Source organism: Lactuca serriola, chromosome 7 (assembly GCF_051521515.1).
Source record: "Lactuca serriola cultivar US96UC23 chromosome 7, Lser_US96UC23_V15, whole genome shotgun sequence".
Classification (NCBI taxonomy): domain Eukaryota; kingdom Viridiplantae; phylum Streptophyta; class Magnoliopsida; order Asterales; family Asteraceae; genus Lactuca; species Lactuca serriola.
Window position 1 is genome coordinate 72,336,041 of NC_136414.1, and position 15,027 is coordinate 72,351,067.

General features: G+C 35.7%; 1 protein-coding gene across 1 annotated transcript; it reads right to left on the reverse strand.

Annotated features, from left to right (window-relative positions):
* Nucleotides 1-11,903: 11,903 nt before the first annotated feature.
* LOC145063600 (uncharacterized) lies at nucleotides 11,904-14,361 on the reverse strand. The gene is made up of 2 exons (XM_079011197.1): nucleotides 13,370-14,361; nucleotides 11,904-13,004 (listed from the first exon to the last, which is right to left on the reverse strand). Exons 1-2 carry the CDS (start codon nucleotides 14,282-14,284, stop codon nucleotides 12,030-12,032), a joined length of 1,890 nt encoding a protein of 629 aa, XP_078867323.1. The 5' UTR covers nucleotides 14,285-14,361; the 3' UTR covers nucleotides 11,904-12,029.
* Nucleotides 14,362-15,027: the final 666 nt, after the last annotated feature.

Here is a 15,027-nt window from a genome sequence, read left to right on the forward strand (position 1 = left end):
CATTATAGACCCCCTTTCTACTGAATGTACTAGACTCGACTGTTCTATTTGTCGTTTTGTAAAATCTAAGTTTTCCCTAATTTACAACTATCTTAACTCGAAAATGGTTTGCATTAACTTTCAAGTGGAACTGTCACAATATGAAAGCAATGGGAAAATGTAAGTACACAGTTGTCTTTTAAATTGACATCCTGACGTATTGATTACCTTAAAAACATGTTTGTTTTATTATGGTCATAATATGATGAATAGTACCCATACTATACATTCTCCCTGCAAGAGATTCTGGGGACCAAACGCGACTTCCGCAAACAAATTGCTAGGCCGTGTAAATTTACATTAAAGATATATGATCATGTATACCCAATTTACTATCACCTTTTGTTTGGAACAATGAGTTAGTGATTATTGGTATAGTTAGATCCTGTAGTGTTCTCCTGCTATAACATTTAATGTATTCGTTTTGTTATAGTTAGATCATGTATACTGTAACGCCCCTATTTCTAGGATAGACATTAATATTGACATAATGGTCTAAGTTAACCTTTGTAACTCATTTAGAATAAATGAAAAGGAATTATGTGAATTTTATGTGAATTATGTGTTTTATGCTTAATTATTAGGATTTAATTAATTAAGAATAAAAATGAGCGTCAAAAATAAATATTAGATAAAGCCGATATCTTTACATAAAGTTGTAGTGGTTGAATCAAGGATTTCAGGGATATAAAGAATACCAAAATCCGAGTTATAACGAAGAAGTTATGACCTGTCGAAGTTTCACGATAAACCAGCACGATGCCGAATGTCGTAAAAAGTGAGTTTTTGATAAACTACTTTTTAGCCTTAGTGATCTAAACGAAAGTCGTAGTATTCATTAAACTGAGAAGTTCGATAAAAAGAACACTCAAATGTGACTCCGTATGAGGAAGTTATGATTTTTCGAAGTTTCAGCTTAGTAGTAGACAACTAAAAACTCGAATTTTAGATCGATTGATTTTTATCCGACACAACCTAAACGAGAATCGAAGGTCTCGTCATTAGTAGCACAACGGTAAAAAGTCTGACGAAAACGGACGTCGGATGAAGAAGTTATGAATTTTTAACGGATTTCCTGTCCCGGTCTGTTAAAAAAAAATAAATTAAAGTCAAAATCAGCCAACGAAGTCTAAACGGAAGTTGTAGAGCGTAATTTTAGCTACGCGTGCATATAAAGAACGTCAAAAACGGAGCTCGTATGCGAAAGTTATGAGTTTTAGAAGTTTTGGCGCGAAAATCGAGAAAATTCGCATAATCACGAGTTGCCACGTCACCCTCGCTGAAAAAGTGCCACGTGTCAGAAATTTGGATGAGTCATCCGAGCTGCTGAGTCATCCGAAGGGTTCCAGTGAGGATCCGGCGCGTGTTGCCTTCCCTCACGTGAACAGTAGTTGCGTGGCAGATTCTAATTCGACCGAAGGGAGGCCCAATCCGAAGCTCGCAGCTGGACCGAGCCTCGCACCGCCTAGCCTCCGAACCTCGCATGTGGACCAGTAGACCGCGGTCCAATCAGAGGCCGACACCGTGGCCTTCGCACGTGCAGCCACCTGCGGACCTTCGCTTGCGGACCCCACCTCCCTAGCCGACCTTCAGACCCTATAAATAGAAGGGGTATGTGAGCCTTCTCGAGTAGTTTTGGAGTTTTGCCACTTTTAACCCCTTTTTCCATATTTTCTTCATCTTAACATTCCCCAAAGCCCCGGTATCGATTATAAGCCTCGGAATACTCCACGAAGTGCCCGAGAAGCCCGAAAAATTTATCTTTTCGGTTTCGAAGCCTGACCCTCGCAGAGCCCGATTTCTCAATAAAACTCCTGGTTTTGTTAGAAACAATCGTTTTAGGAAACGAATTGCTGCCCGGTTTTCATTAAATCAAGTGAGTGTGTAGTTACTTTCACCTTACACATAGATATGAAGTATTTTACATAAAATATGTGTTGTGTGAATATATATTGTTTGTTTATTTGAGATAGGTGTTGAAGGAATGATTTATATATGTTTTTAAATAATTTAAACTATATATGTATTTTTATCTACAAAAAATATTGGGTAAAACATGGGTAGATGAAATAGTGGGTATGATGAAAGGTGAGTTGGATAAAGGAGATGATCAATAATATTGATCATGAGTTGAGGGTGAGTGGTGAAGTTTGAGAGAATCACTTACCCAAAATGTTGGCCCCCGTCATTCAGCAGAGTATGGATGACAACCATGGACTATTCTAGACAGTCTATGGAACACTAGCAGGCCCGCAACCTGTAGGTGTAATGAACTATATGTTCATTTGCTGTACTCTAAAAACCCATTGACATGTATTGCAGGAGAGAATAGATGTAAATAATATTGTCGATAAATGAGAGCTATGGACTTAGCACATGTTGAATAAACCTTGGCAGCTATGGAATTAGTGCCCATTGTATAAACCCCGATCACGAGGTGACTTTGTGTGTATTCCTTAGGATGAATCCTTAGGAAGGAGTGATAGTTGATTCTTAGGGTAAACCCTTAAGAAATAAATAAAATAATGGGGTTTGGGGTAATTCGGTTGATTGATTGATGTTTAAACATAATAAATTTATCTATTGTGGGTTGAAAACCCTATATGCTCACCAGACTTCCAAGCCTGACCCACTCAGCTGTTTATATTAAAGGTAGAGGACCCCGAGCATAGTCAGATGATGTGAAACATCCCAAAAATCATGACTAAAAATTTCTTTTAAACATTACTAAAAATAGATTTATAACAACATATCATAAGTCAAACATAACTTTTGAGTATTAAATTCAAAACATAATATCATTATCAGAGTCAAACATTCCCAGGCTAACTGACTATGGTGTGTGCTCTGCAATCTTCCCGAGCTCCTCTTTTGAAAACCGAGTACCTGAAACCAAAACTGAAAACCGTAAGCACGAAGCTTAGTGAGCTCCCCCAATCTACCACATATCATACAAACACATAACATATATACTGCCAGGCTATTCTGGGGTGCCTGACTACCCGGTACGGCCATTCTGGGGTGCCGACCTACCCATACGGCCATTCTGGGGTGCCGTCTTACCCGTGTCAAGCCATTCTGGGGTGCTGACTACCCATGTCAAGCCATTCTGGGGTGCTGACTACCCGTCGGTCCTAACAACCGACCACAGGGACTGGTCCCCTCATACTACCTCTATCGCATATAACATAACAAGCCAGCATGCAAACATATAATCATATACTGTCAGACGTATCTGGGGTGTCTGACTACCCTTCGGTCCTAACAACCGAACTCGACTACTATCACATACAGCATATCATGCTAGCATATAACATGTCAGGTACTAGCGAACTTAGATGATATCACAAAGACAATCATCTATCATACAACTCCTACTGGTGGGTCGGCATTGCGGCCTTAGACCCACCGCTACTGGAAGGTAACTCACCTGAACTGCTGAGCCCTGCAGATAAACCTCTGGATGCTACTCAACAATCTCCTGAACCGCTGCTCCTCTAGCTCTCCGAGCTATCAATATACATATAACACTTATTCTGACAGTCAACTAAGTCAACTCTGGTCAAAGTCAACCTTCCAGGTCAACCCTACTCGCCGAGTCCTCCAAAAGACTCGCCGAGTTCATAAGCTCAGGGTCTTTCTTATTCGCGACCCGACTCGCCGAGTCAGTCCATGACTCGCCGAGTCCAACTAGCTCCAAGTCCTGTCCTGTCCACTCGCTGAGTCACCACCCGACTCACTGATTCGAGTCTCAACTCGAAGGGTTTGAGGTTTCACGATCTGACTCGCCGAGTCCACTAGTAGACTCGCCGAGTCCAAGGCAATCTTCAACCAACTCGTCGAGTTGTTCATACCACTCGCCGAGTCCATGTCTAACTTCAACCGACTCGACGAGCTGTTCATCCTACTCGTCGAGTTCCTCCTCATCTTCAAGCTACTCGCCGAGTCCACTCGAAGGACTCGCCGAGTCCATTAAGATCCACTTACATGCAGAGGACTTCCGAGTCATGCATGAGCTCCAAACTATAGATCTACCCTCCCCAAGCCTATTTCCCACGTAAAGTTGCAACCTTTACGTGTAGAGAGTGAGATCTAGGCAAAATACACCCATAGCTAAGGTTTAGGACCAAGAGACTCCAATTTCCACCCAATGGCTGATACTTTATGGGATTACATACCAAAATAAACATGGATCTGAGGTAGCAACCTCAGATCTGGACCTCAAGCTCAAGATTGGTCTTAAACATGGCTTAAAAGCCCCAAAACTCATAACCAAGGAAAAATATGGAGGAGAGAAACGAATTGATACCTTCCAATGCTCTGAATTGCTTCCCAAACTTCAGATCCAAAGCCACTCCCTGATGCTTCAAGGATTCCCACTCCTTCTTCTTCCTTAAACCCACTCAAAATGGCTAGAAGCTTGAATGAACACAATGGGGGCTTAAGGTGCGGCGTTCTGGGTGCAAGAGGCTGTAAAGGAGCCCTAGGAAGAAGATTAAGATGCTTATATAGGCTCCAAGCCCCGGATTTAGGGTTTTCCTCGCACAGACCAGACTCGCCGAGTCCACTTGGCCGACTCGTCGAGTTGGTCACTTTCTTGTCGACCCGGATCCCGCTCCGACTCGCCGAGTCCTTCCTTTGACTCGTCGAGTCCCTCTTAAATTTAGGGTTTCCTTCACTTTCTTGGCTTTCCAACTTTGGGGTGTTACATGATGATGATGAGTGATTTTGGATTATAGACCAATAGTTACAAATAACTGTTGTAAGGCTTATAATGTCTTGTTTATGCTTTTGATCTGTATCGGAACATGACATCCCGAGACTTTGATATAAAAGGAAATGATATATTTCTTAAAGAAAGGTTTTAACAAACTTTTATCATATTTTGTTTTGGGGACCAATTCCGCAACATCTTTTATAAAGATTTCTTTGATTTGATTTTAAAAAGCATAAATTAAATCGGTCTTTTCTGGCCGAGAAATTAGGGGATGTCACATATACCCAATTTACTATCACTTATTTCGTGTTTGTTAGGCTTTATTCTATACAATGTAAACATCAAACGGGTTGTAATCAATGTCATTCAAATTCATGGGGTAATATTGGGGACTTAGTGAGAAAATATCGGTCGGCACCAATAAGTGTCGGCCGTAGTCTGTAAGTTGTAACCAAAGTCTCCTGGAGGGAGAGCGAGAGTTTGTGTATAGATCTATAAGGGGGTGACTCCCCTACACCTGAGCTGTTCGCTACAGTTAGACTCAGCCAGTCTAGGGTGACAAAATCTTAATCAAAACCGACATTTGTAAAAATGCCAAGACAGGCAAAATAGTCATTATCATGCATGGTTATAACAACTCACATAGAGATCCATTGCCATTTCATCAATCATGGGAAATCAACTTCATACATGGTGGCTATTCAATATGGTTTATGCGATAATACAAAAAATCATACTATTGTTTTGAATCGGAAAATATCGGATTTTCCGGGGAATTTATATCATTTATTTAACATCAAATTCAATAAAACAAGCACTTTTGGGAAGATCATACAATTCTACATGTTCTGAAATCACGTATACATTTACCTATATTGGATCGTCACATCATATCGTAAACAAATTTTATTTAAGAAAATATCGGATTTTCTGGGTTATACAACGATACTAATAATTTTTTTTTTATATCAAACATGCTTATGAACTCACCAACATTATATATGTTGACCCGTTTTCAAATAAACTGTATTCTCAGGTAACAGATAAGCAGAAGAAAATTGTCAAGTGTATTAGGCTTTCATGTTTTGTGACTTTCAAACGAATATACGTTTTAATTATGTAATATTTGTTCAATGTACTTGATGTGAACCATGTAAGTTGTATTATGTAATGTTGGTGATGTATGTGTTTGTTTCATGTATATTCATTGTAATGGTATTCAATTGTTCGTCACGCAAGCCCTCGGACGTTCTCGACGTCCGGTTCGAGGGTGTAACAGCCTTAAACTCCTCATAAAGGGGTTTATGGCTTGTTTGTTGGTTTTGAACTTCAGTTGATACATCCTAACACTTAATCCTTTGATGTACTAGGCTTAAAATGCTCAAACAGACTTTAAACAGTGCTAAAAGTTAGTAGAAACAAGTCTGACTTTGACTGAGTTGAATGGTTGCACAAGATAGAAGTTTCAGGTTGTCACATTATGTGTTTATGTGGTATGTGGTATGATGGGGGAACTCACTAAGCTTCATGCTTACAGTTTTTCAGTTTTGGTTTCAGGTACTTCGTTTTCAAAGGAAAGGAGTCGGCTCGATCGCAGTGCATCACACTATGGTTTGATACACATGAAATCTTTGGGATTACACTTTGGTATTGTTTTATGATAACACGTTTTGATTATTTCTACTTTGGTTTTGACATGACATGATATTATGGATGTTTTCTTATACCGTTGGTTTTATAATAACTTATTTAAAAATGAAATTTTTGGCCTTGAATTTTGGGTTGTTACACACACACGCTCCACTAACGACATATAAAACATGATGTGTGTTTTCATGGATTAACATACTTTTCACATTTTCCTAAAGTAACTAAAGTGAGATTTTAAAAAAAGGTTCTAGTACTTTTGTATCATTATACTATTAATGAAGTTATGTCCTATCAAACCCGTTCGACTAACGACCCCCCACCATACAAGAGAGTGGTGGGTGAAAATGGACACCCAATGGCGGTCATTTTATAGGCCGTTTCATTATACCCCTTTGAATATGGCTTCGTGAATGAGACCTACTATTTATTTGATTGACTTGTCTTATACATATTGTAATTAATCTTAAGATACATATATAAGGGTGTATGTTAGAACATTTCAAAATACTAGATTTAAACTTTTAATTATCTAAATTAAACTTTTAATTAATTAAATTTAAACCAATTATGATTTAATCTTTATCTTTTAATTAAATTTTAATTAAATTATGATAAATCATTTAGGGATTAAATGATTATTTTATATTAAATAATTAATAAAATAATTCAAATTTAATCCTAATGCAAAACCCTTCTAAATTTTGAAAATTAGGGTTTGGGCTATCTAATTTTAATTATTCTATTTTAAGGCTTTTAAAACAATAATTAAAGAAACTAGAAAACCCTAAGGGTTCCTTCCATTTTTGAAATTTAAGAGGTGGAGGCTAGGGTTTCAAAAACCTTAGCTATTTTCGAAAAAAACAATCATTTAGGGTTTAATTTCTCAAAAATCATAATTTTGATCTATTCACTATTAAGCACAATCAACTAGAAAACTATGGCTCTGATACCACTGATGAATTTTGTAGGTTATAAATCTTCACATGAGGTGGAAAATTACTTAACTCTTAAGTTCACATGCAACCTATTTGGATCTATGTTTTTTTTATATTGATAACAATAGACTATGAACATCAAGAACCCTAAAGAACTCTATAATAATCGAAATAAACATAGAGTTAGGGTTTACATACATTTTGATTATTATAGTAAATAACCAAACAAAATTCCCTCTTGAAAACCTTGGAAAGCAAACACCAAAAATTTAGCGCCTCTAATGGTTTGTACCCAAAACCCAAGAAACCGTAGAATGATGAGGAGAGAGAGGGGGAAGAAGGAAATTTCGTTCCTAAGCCTTATGATAAATGTATATATATGAAAATAATGAGCCAAGAGGTCCTATTTAGGTAACTCGCAGGGAAAGCTAGATTTGAATTAATTAAATAATAAATTTAATATCAATTCAAATCTTTTCCTTATCTACATCTAGGAGGCTTCCAGAAACCCTAGACGAGCCTCTAAAACCGTCTGCCCTTGAATGGTTCTAGATTTTTTTTTTAACTACTGAGCAATTACAATTCACCCCTTGCACCTTTAATTATTTTCAACTAATCATAAATTAATTCTAGATTAATTATGATTAATAGTTAATTAATTCAAATTGATTTCTTATTAATTTATTAACCATATTAATTAACAAATAAATTATTTAACTATTGATCTCATGTTTTTTAGTTAACCCCATAACAAATTAACATATTAATTATCTATTTCCAATTAATATATTAATCACATAATATATTAACAAATTCTCTCTCTCTCTCTCTCTCTCTCTCTCTCTCCCACACACACTCTCTCTCCTAATATCATTTATAGTTATTTCTAGCTATGAGGGCATCTCAAAAAGGACTTTGATTCTATTTGCAAGTTTGTAACCAATTTATTTATGAGCTTAGACACCTTAATCCAACAGTTATATGCGCCAAAAAGTTATGTCCATATGATATAAGTTCCCAACGATACAAATGAAGAGGAAATGTGTTGCACACCAACAACTAACACTGTTGGATAATCTTTTGGAGCCCAACATACACAATCTATATAAAGAAAGAGATGGTTCGTTGTTGTTTGCTCACTGTTTTTTGAACGGTATTGTGATTATTGAATTTTGGATGCGCTTATACGCGGATAGTCACGCAAGATGGTTGGAATGCAATGTAAGTTATATAATTATGTGCTCATTACGTACTATAGTTCTAATAACAATACTTACTTTATTGCAAATATTTTGATTCTCAGCACATCATGATGTGGATCTCACTACTGATAAAGCGTATAGCGGATGATACTCGGTGGACGGTTGTGCCGTCAACTTTCAACACTGACGCATTTGACTAGAGTGATATGGATGACAGATCTGTTTACCCAGCCTGGACAGACAGTGATACGGTATAATTGTGTTTTGATTACATTACCTAGGTAACAATAATTTACAATATAATGTTATTTGATGATTAATTATTTCTTACATTTTGTGTAGCTTTACATCCCAATCAATATACCAATTGCCCACAGGTTTTTGGGTACTTTGGATTTGAAGACATTTAAAATGACTATATATGATAGTCATTGGAAGGGTGACTACTTTTCAGAAGAAGAGGAATGGTTTATAGGTATGAGATCTCGCATCTACAAACTGTTGGTGGGTATCAACTACAGTGGTACTAAACCAACCGATGCAATCCCACTTGCGAGTTTATAGGTATGAGATCCCGCATCTACAAACTAATGGTGGGTATCAACTACAGTTGGAGATGTTGATCGTCGGGAAATCATATTTTATAGAGGGTAAAAGCGATCAATGGGCAATGTTATAACGTAAATGACTGGCGTAATTTTTTTTGGGGGAGGGGGTGGGGGTACAAGGATAAAGACCATTTAAACATTGTAATATTACTTTAAACAGATCCTTTAAGTTTAAGGATCCCTTAAGTTTATGTATTTATTAGTTTTTTTTGTTGATTTTTAAGATTACATTTGCAATTTAGATTTTATAGGAACAAAACTTATACAAAAAGAACTTATATAAAGCAAACCGAACACATTTTACAATATATATATATATATATATATATATATATATATATATATATATATATATACATATATATATATATATATATATATATATATATATATATATATATATATAACAGAACAATTGTCCAGAATACTACTCCGTTATTCCGGAGACCCCTCATAGATGTTATATTCCGGAAAAGTGGTTAGTTTACAAAAAAATGTCATTTTTTGCAAATAGTTTTTTTTATAAGGGTTAGATTACTCAATTTCCCAAAAAACATTCATCTTCTTCTAATATTACTCAAAGTTCACACTTACTAATTAATATACATTGTATCATGCTAAGTACTTCAAATTTAGGAAAATGACTTATTAATGTAATTAACTTTTCGGTATATTCACATCTGGGTAGCTATTTTTTTTTTTGTATATATCTAGGTAACAAACTTATTGGAAGTGTTGACATATGACCGTTATGACCGGTTATAGCAGGTTATATCCTAGATGTGAACACTTTCAACAAGTTCGTTACCTAGATGTGTACAAAAAAATAGTTACCCAAATATGAACAAAATGAAAAAGTAAAAGTAAATTACACGAATGGTCCCCGTGGTTTGGGGGAATTTGTGTTTTTGTTCCATGACTTATTTTTTTTTAACTCGGATGGTCCCTATTATTTATTTTTGTTGCGTGTTTGGTCCCCGTCTTACCTAAAAATACTATTGCGCCCTTATTAATTTATTTTTTAGTTAATTTTCTTATTTATGTATTTATTTTTTTATATATTTAAAAAAATTAATAGACCCTACATATTTGTATCTCCTCACCCTAAACCTGAAACCACGTTTAAGAAATTTAATATGGGTCCCATCGGTCAACATCCTATCTCTCATCCTCCTCAACTTCTATTTTATTTCCATCTTTAGTGACATCGACGTCTTCACCAACCTTCTTTTTTTGGTCCTTCAACTCTGACGAATCAACACCATAACCCATTGTCTCTTCATCTTTTGTGGTTTGTGGTGTTGATTCGATGGAGTTGAAGGACCGAAAAAAGAAGGAATGATGAAGACGTCAATATCACTAAAGATGAAAAATAAATAGAAGTTGAGGAGGATGATAGATAGGCTGATGAGGAGATACAGAAGTCGAGGAGGATGAAAGACATGATGGTGAGGAGATAGTCTTTTTAGGTAAGATAGGGGCCAAATGCGTAATAAAAATAAACAATAGGGACCATTCGAGTTAACAAATAAGTTAGGGACCAAAAACACAAATTCCCCCAAACCACAGAGACCATTCGTGTAATTTACTATTACTTTTTCGTTTTGTTCATATTTGGGTAACTATTTTTTTTTGTACACATCTAGGTAATGAACTTGTTGAAAGTGTTAACATTTAGGATGTAACCTGTTACAGGCAGGCATAATGGTCATATGTGAACATTTCCCACAAGTCTGTTACCTAGAAGTGTAAAAAAAAGATAGTTATCCAGATGTAAACATACTGAAAAGTTAATTACCTTAATAAGTCATTTCCCCTTCAAATTTAGGATGTTAGAAGAATTCCGTTAAGAAAACATTTTGTTGTATTAGTCGACCAATCATTAAGTGATTCAAATTCCACGTGATGTGTGTGCACACTTGTATTTTATAAAATCTTTCATTTTCAAATTTGACAAATCGTCTATAATTTTGAATTATAAATCAACTATAATTATGGATATTGTAAAATTGCTTATTGGGTATTTCCACTCCAAATTTGGGTTAGAGGTTCAATGGAAAAATGAAATAATTTTTCCTGCCATATTTATGAAAATTGTAAATTTGCTTATTAGATCATTTCCGGTCTAAATTTGAATTAGAGATACAATGAAGAAAATCAATTTTTTCATTGCACCTCCGATCCAAATTTTGACCGACTTCTTTTCATACCACCGCTCTCTACGATTATATGGAATGTATAATAGACATAATTGATAGTTGATACATGTTTCTTTGGACATCTATAATGTATTGAACTTATTAATTAGAGTTTGATGGATTGATACATCATCATTTTGTTTTCTATACAACTCTATGTTAATTTTCCTATGATGCATTGAACTCTACAAAGTATAATGAAATATATTTTTCGTGATTAACATATTTATTTTTTCCTATTGAACTCCATATTCATTTAATGCTCACATCACATGACATCACATAATGATATAGTTGTTGAATGTCAATTAGGATGCCTTGTCCCCTTAGATGTTTGGTTATCTGATATTTATGGTTGATTCCTGTTTTTTGTTCATATTCTAGTATATATTCTTATTTATTACGATATTGTTTTGTTTTAATGTTCATATTGGCTTGCTCCCCATTTTGCTGATCTTTTGTTTTTGATATCTACTTCGCGGCCAACGTCTTTTGAGGTGTAACAAGAGAAGATGTGAGAAAACAAAATAAGAAAAAAGATAAGTGCACCTCTGTGACTAATGATGCTGCAGATTATGTAACATCTGAAATTAACTTACAAAGTTAGCCACGAAAACAAACTATAAATTAAGATGGATTTGGAGGGAAAGAAACCTATGGTCTCTTGTCTGGTCAGGTCCTCAGCAATCCATCACAACACAGTCGTAAATAAATGGTGATTTTTGCTCCTTAACACCAAGAACATTCCAATCCAAGATACCATCTTCAACCCTAGATTTTGGACTACAAGAATTTAAAACAAGGGATTCATTCCCAAGAGTTCTTTGTCCATACACAACGAGAAGCCCATCCCCACAAGCCTTAAAGACTAAACCCCAACCCTCCATCGAACTGGCCTTAACTGGAAGTCTGCCCAAAACGTCCCATGAGTTCTTGTATTTGTCATATTTCTTAACCATGCTACTCAGATAGTCAAGTGCATATAGCTCGTTACTAACAACTGCAACAAGAGGAGGTGCCTGGGTAACCTTGTTTACAATAATAGGGTACATCCCATCAATTTTCCTCCAGTGTTTCGTATTAAGATCAAACTCCTCACCACAAGTTAACGAATCAGTGCTACTTGTCATCCCTCCTATCACATAAAACTTTTTATCCATGAAAAAACTAGAGCATAATCTACGTGGAGAGTGCATATCCGGCAAAATTTCCCATCTACCAGTTGATGAATCATATAACTCAGCTGATTTCAGAATATTTCCATTTTTGTCACACCCTCCTGCAACAATAGCAATTGATCCAAGAGTTCCAGAACCAAATAAGCGACGAGGATGATTCATCCCATCGCATTTCAACCAGTGTCGTCTAATAAAACTGTACTTCCATATGACAAACCCAAGCACCTCACGCCCAAAAACCAGCAATTCACTACCCACGGCCACAGATTCTTGCTCTGAATAATTGAAACTTTCTTCACAAGGAATTGTAGGTAACCTTATCCACTTGTTTCTCAAGGGGTAAAACCCCTCCCAAACCCCTATAGAACACAACATCAATACAAGCATGTCACTGCTTTTCTCCTGGGTTGTCTCTCCTTGCTCATAGCTACTTGACTGGATTGGGTTATTTTTTAAATCGAATGAATTAAGCTCCAACTATTTTAAACACCCACGAAAAAAAAATGTATAAGCAGCAATCATTGCATGAAGATGAAATACACAGAAGCAACTTTATTGCATTGAACCAATGTCATTTTGAACAAGGAAAAACATATCACAATTACATCGTGTAGTTGTTGCAAAACTAGGTTGTATACTTTCTATTGTAAATATATATAAATATCATCCATGACTAAAATTAACTTTCATTTCCAGCACATCATCCAGATCGAGTTGTGAACTTAAGACATAGTATTTAGTATGTATGGAACTTTTTGTTAGAATCAAACGATCATATTAGAATTTATAATACTAGCTAAACACATACATATATATGAGTGTACAGGAAAAGCATAACTTACTTGATATTCACGCGCACTTTCTAGTATGCTTACGATGTCGGTCATTAATGGACGTTCTTCCAAGTCTCTACTCAAACACCGATAAGCTATGGTGGTGAACGCTTCTAAAGATTTAGGATTTATTTCATCCTTTATTTTATCGAAAATAATTTCCTTTATTTTGTTTTGTGAATAGTATTGACGCACCAAACCTGTTAAAGAAGGCCGATGAATACCATTCTTGTTGCTGATACACAACCTCCCACACAACACTTCAAACAAAACCACACCGAAGGAATAAACATCGGACTCTTTTGTTAATAACCCTGTTTCCATATATAATGGATCACAATACCCGATCGTGCCTACGCCATTGGTGACGAGAAATGTGTAATCTTGGTTCGCAGGACCAAATTTGGACAAACCCAAATCTGAGATCTTGGCATTCCAGTTCTCATCTAGGAGGATGTTAGAACTCTTAATATCACGATGCAATACTCTTTGTTGGGTCCCAAAAGGATTATGAAGGTACGCCAGTCCACGAGCTGCCCCGATGCAAATATTAAGTCGTTGAATCCAAATTAGATCATCTTTGTTGAGATATGAGTCAAGACTTCTCCTGGATGCATACTCGTACACAAGGATCTTCTCGTCACTTTCGTCACAAAATCCTAATAGAGAAACAATATTGTCATGCTTGTAAAGAGAAAGCATAATAATTTCCCTCCAGAACTCGGGGTTTCCTTGCCCAAATACAGGATCTAACCGTTTTATGGCAACAATTTCTTTCCCCTTGTAATGAACAAGCTCTCCTTTGTATACTTTTCCAAAACCGCCCCTACCAATACAGTTTTCATTAGCGAAATTTTTGGTTGCCAACTTTATAGCTTTCAGTTGTATCTTGAGACATTCAAACTGTTGCATGAGATGCATCATTTTTGTGGTGAAAATAAAATAGATACAAAGTTAAGAGCTTTCAGGAATAGCTTGATGGGAGAAATATAATGAAAACAAGCAACCCTTAAGTCATTTTAAGCTTTCTCTTTCTCATACACAACGACAATGCACTTGGTAATACTTTATCTTTTTATTCATTTTGAATAGACATCCACTTATTTGACTAGATTCCAAAATAATTTCTTTCAATTATTGCGCTCGATATTTTTCTTAAGTGGGATCTATACTAAAAAAAGGTTATCCCAAGGTTTTGGGCATTCTTAATCTATTTTTCTTTTTAGATATTATACAATTGTTCTAGATTTTTTTTTATCTATACGCATACCTTTCGTTTTGTTTTCCTATTAATTAAGTATTGTATTAATGTGTAATGATGTATGTACGGATAAAATGATATAACATAATATATGTTTTCTTTTTAGACCGAATAAATCGTCTAAATAAACTAAATAAGGGTTAACACGGTTTTTTTAGGGGAAAATACTATTTGAACTGTATTTAAGTTGCCAACTGCTACGCAAACAAGCAAATAAAACAATAAAATGACACATACAATTAAAGTGGTTCGGTTGATGTTACATATATTCACCGACAAAAACCAGATAGCTTTTCTGTAAGTCCCAAAATAGCGAATCCAACAGTAATCAAACAAACACCAATCAATCAAGTAAGAATGTAGTAGAAGAACATAATCAATCCAAGCATGCACACATTTTATATAT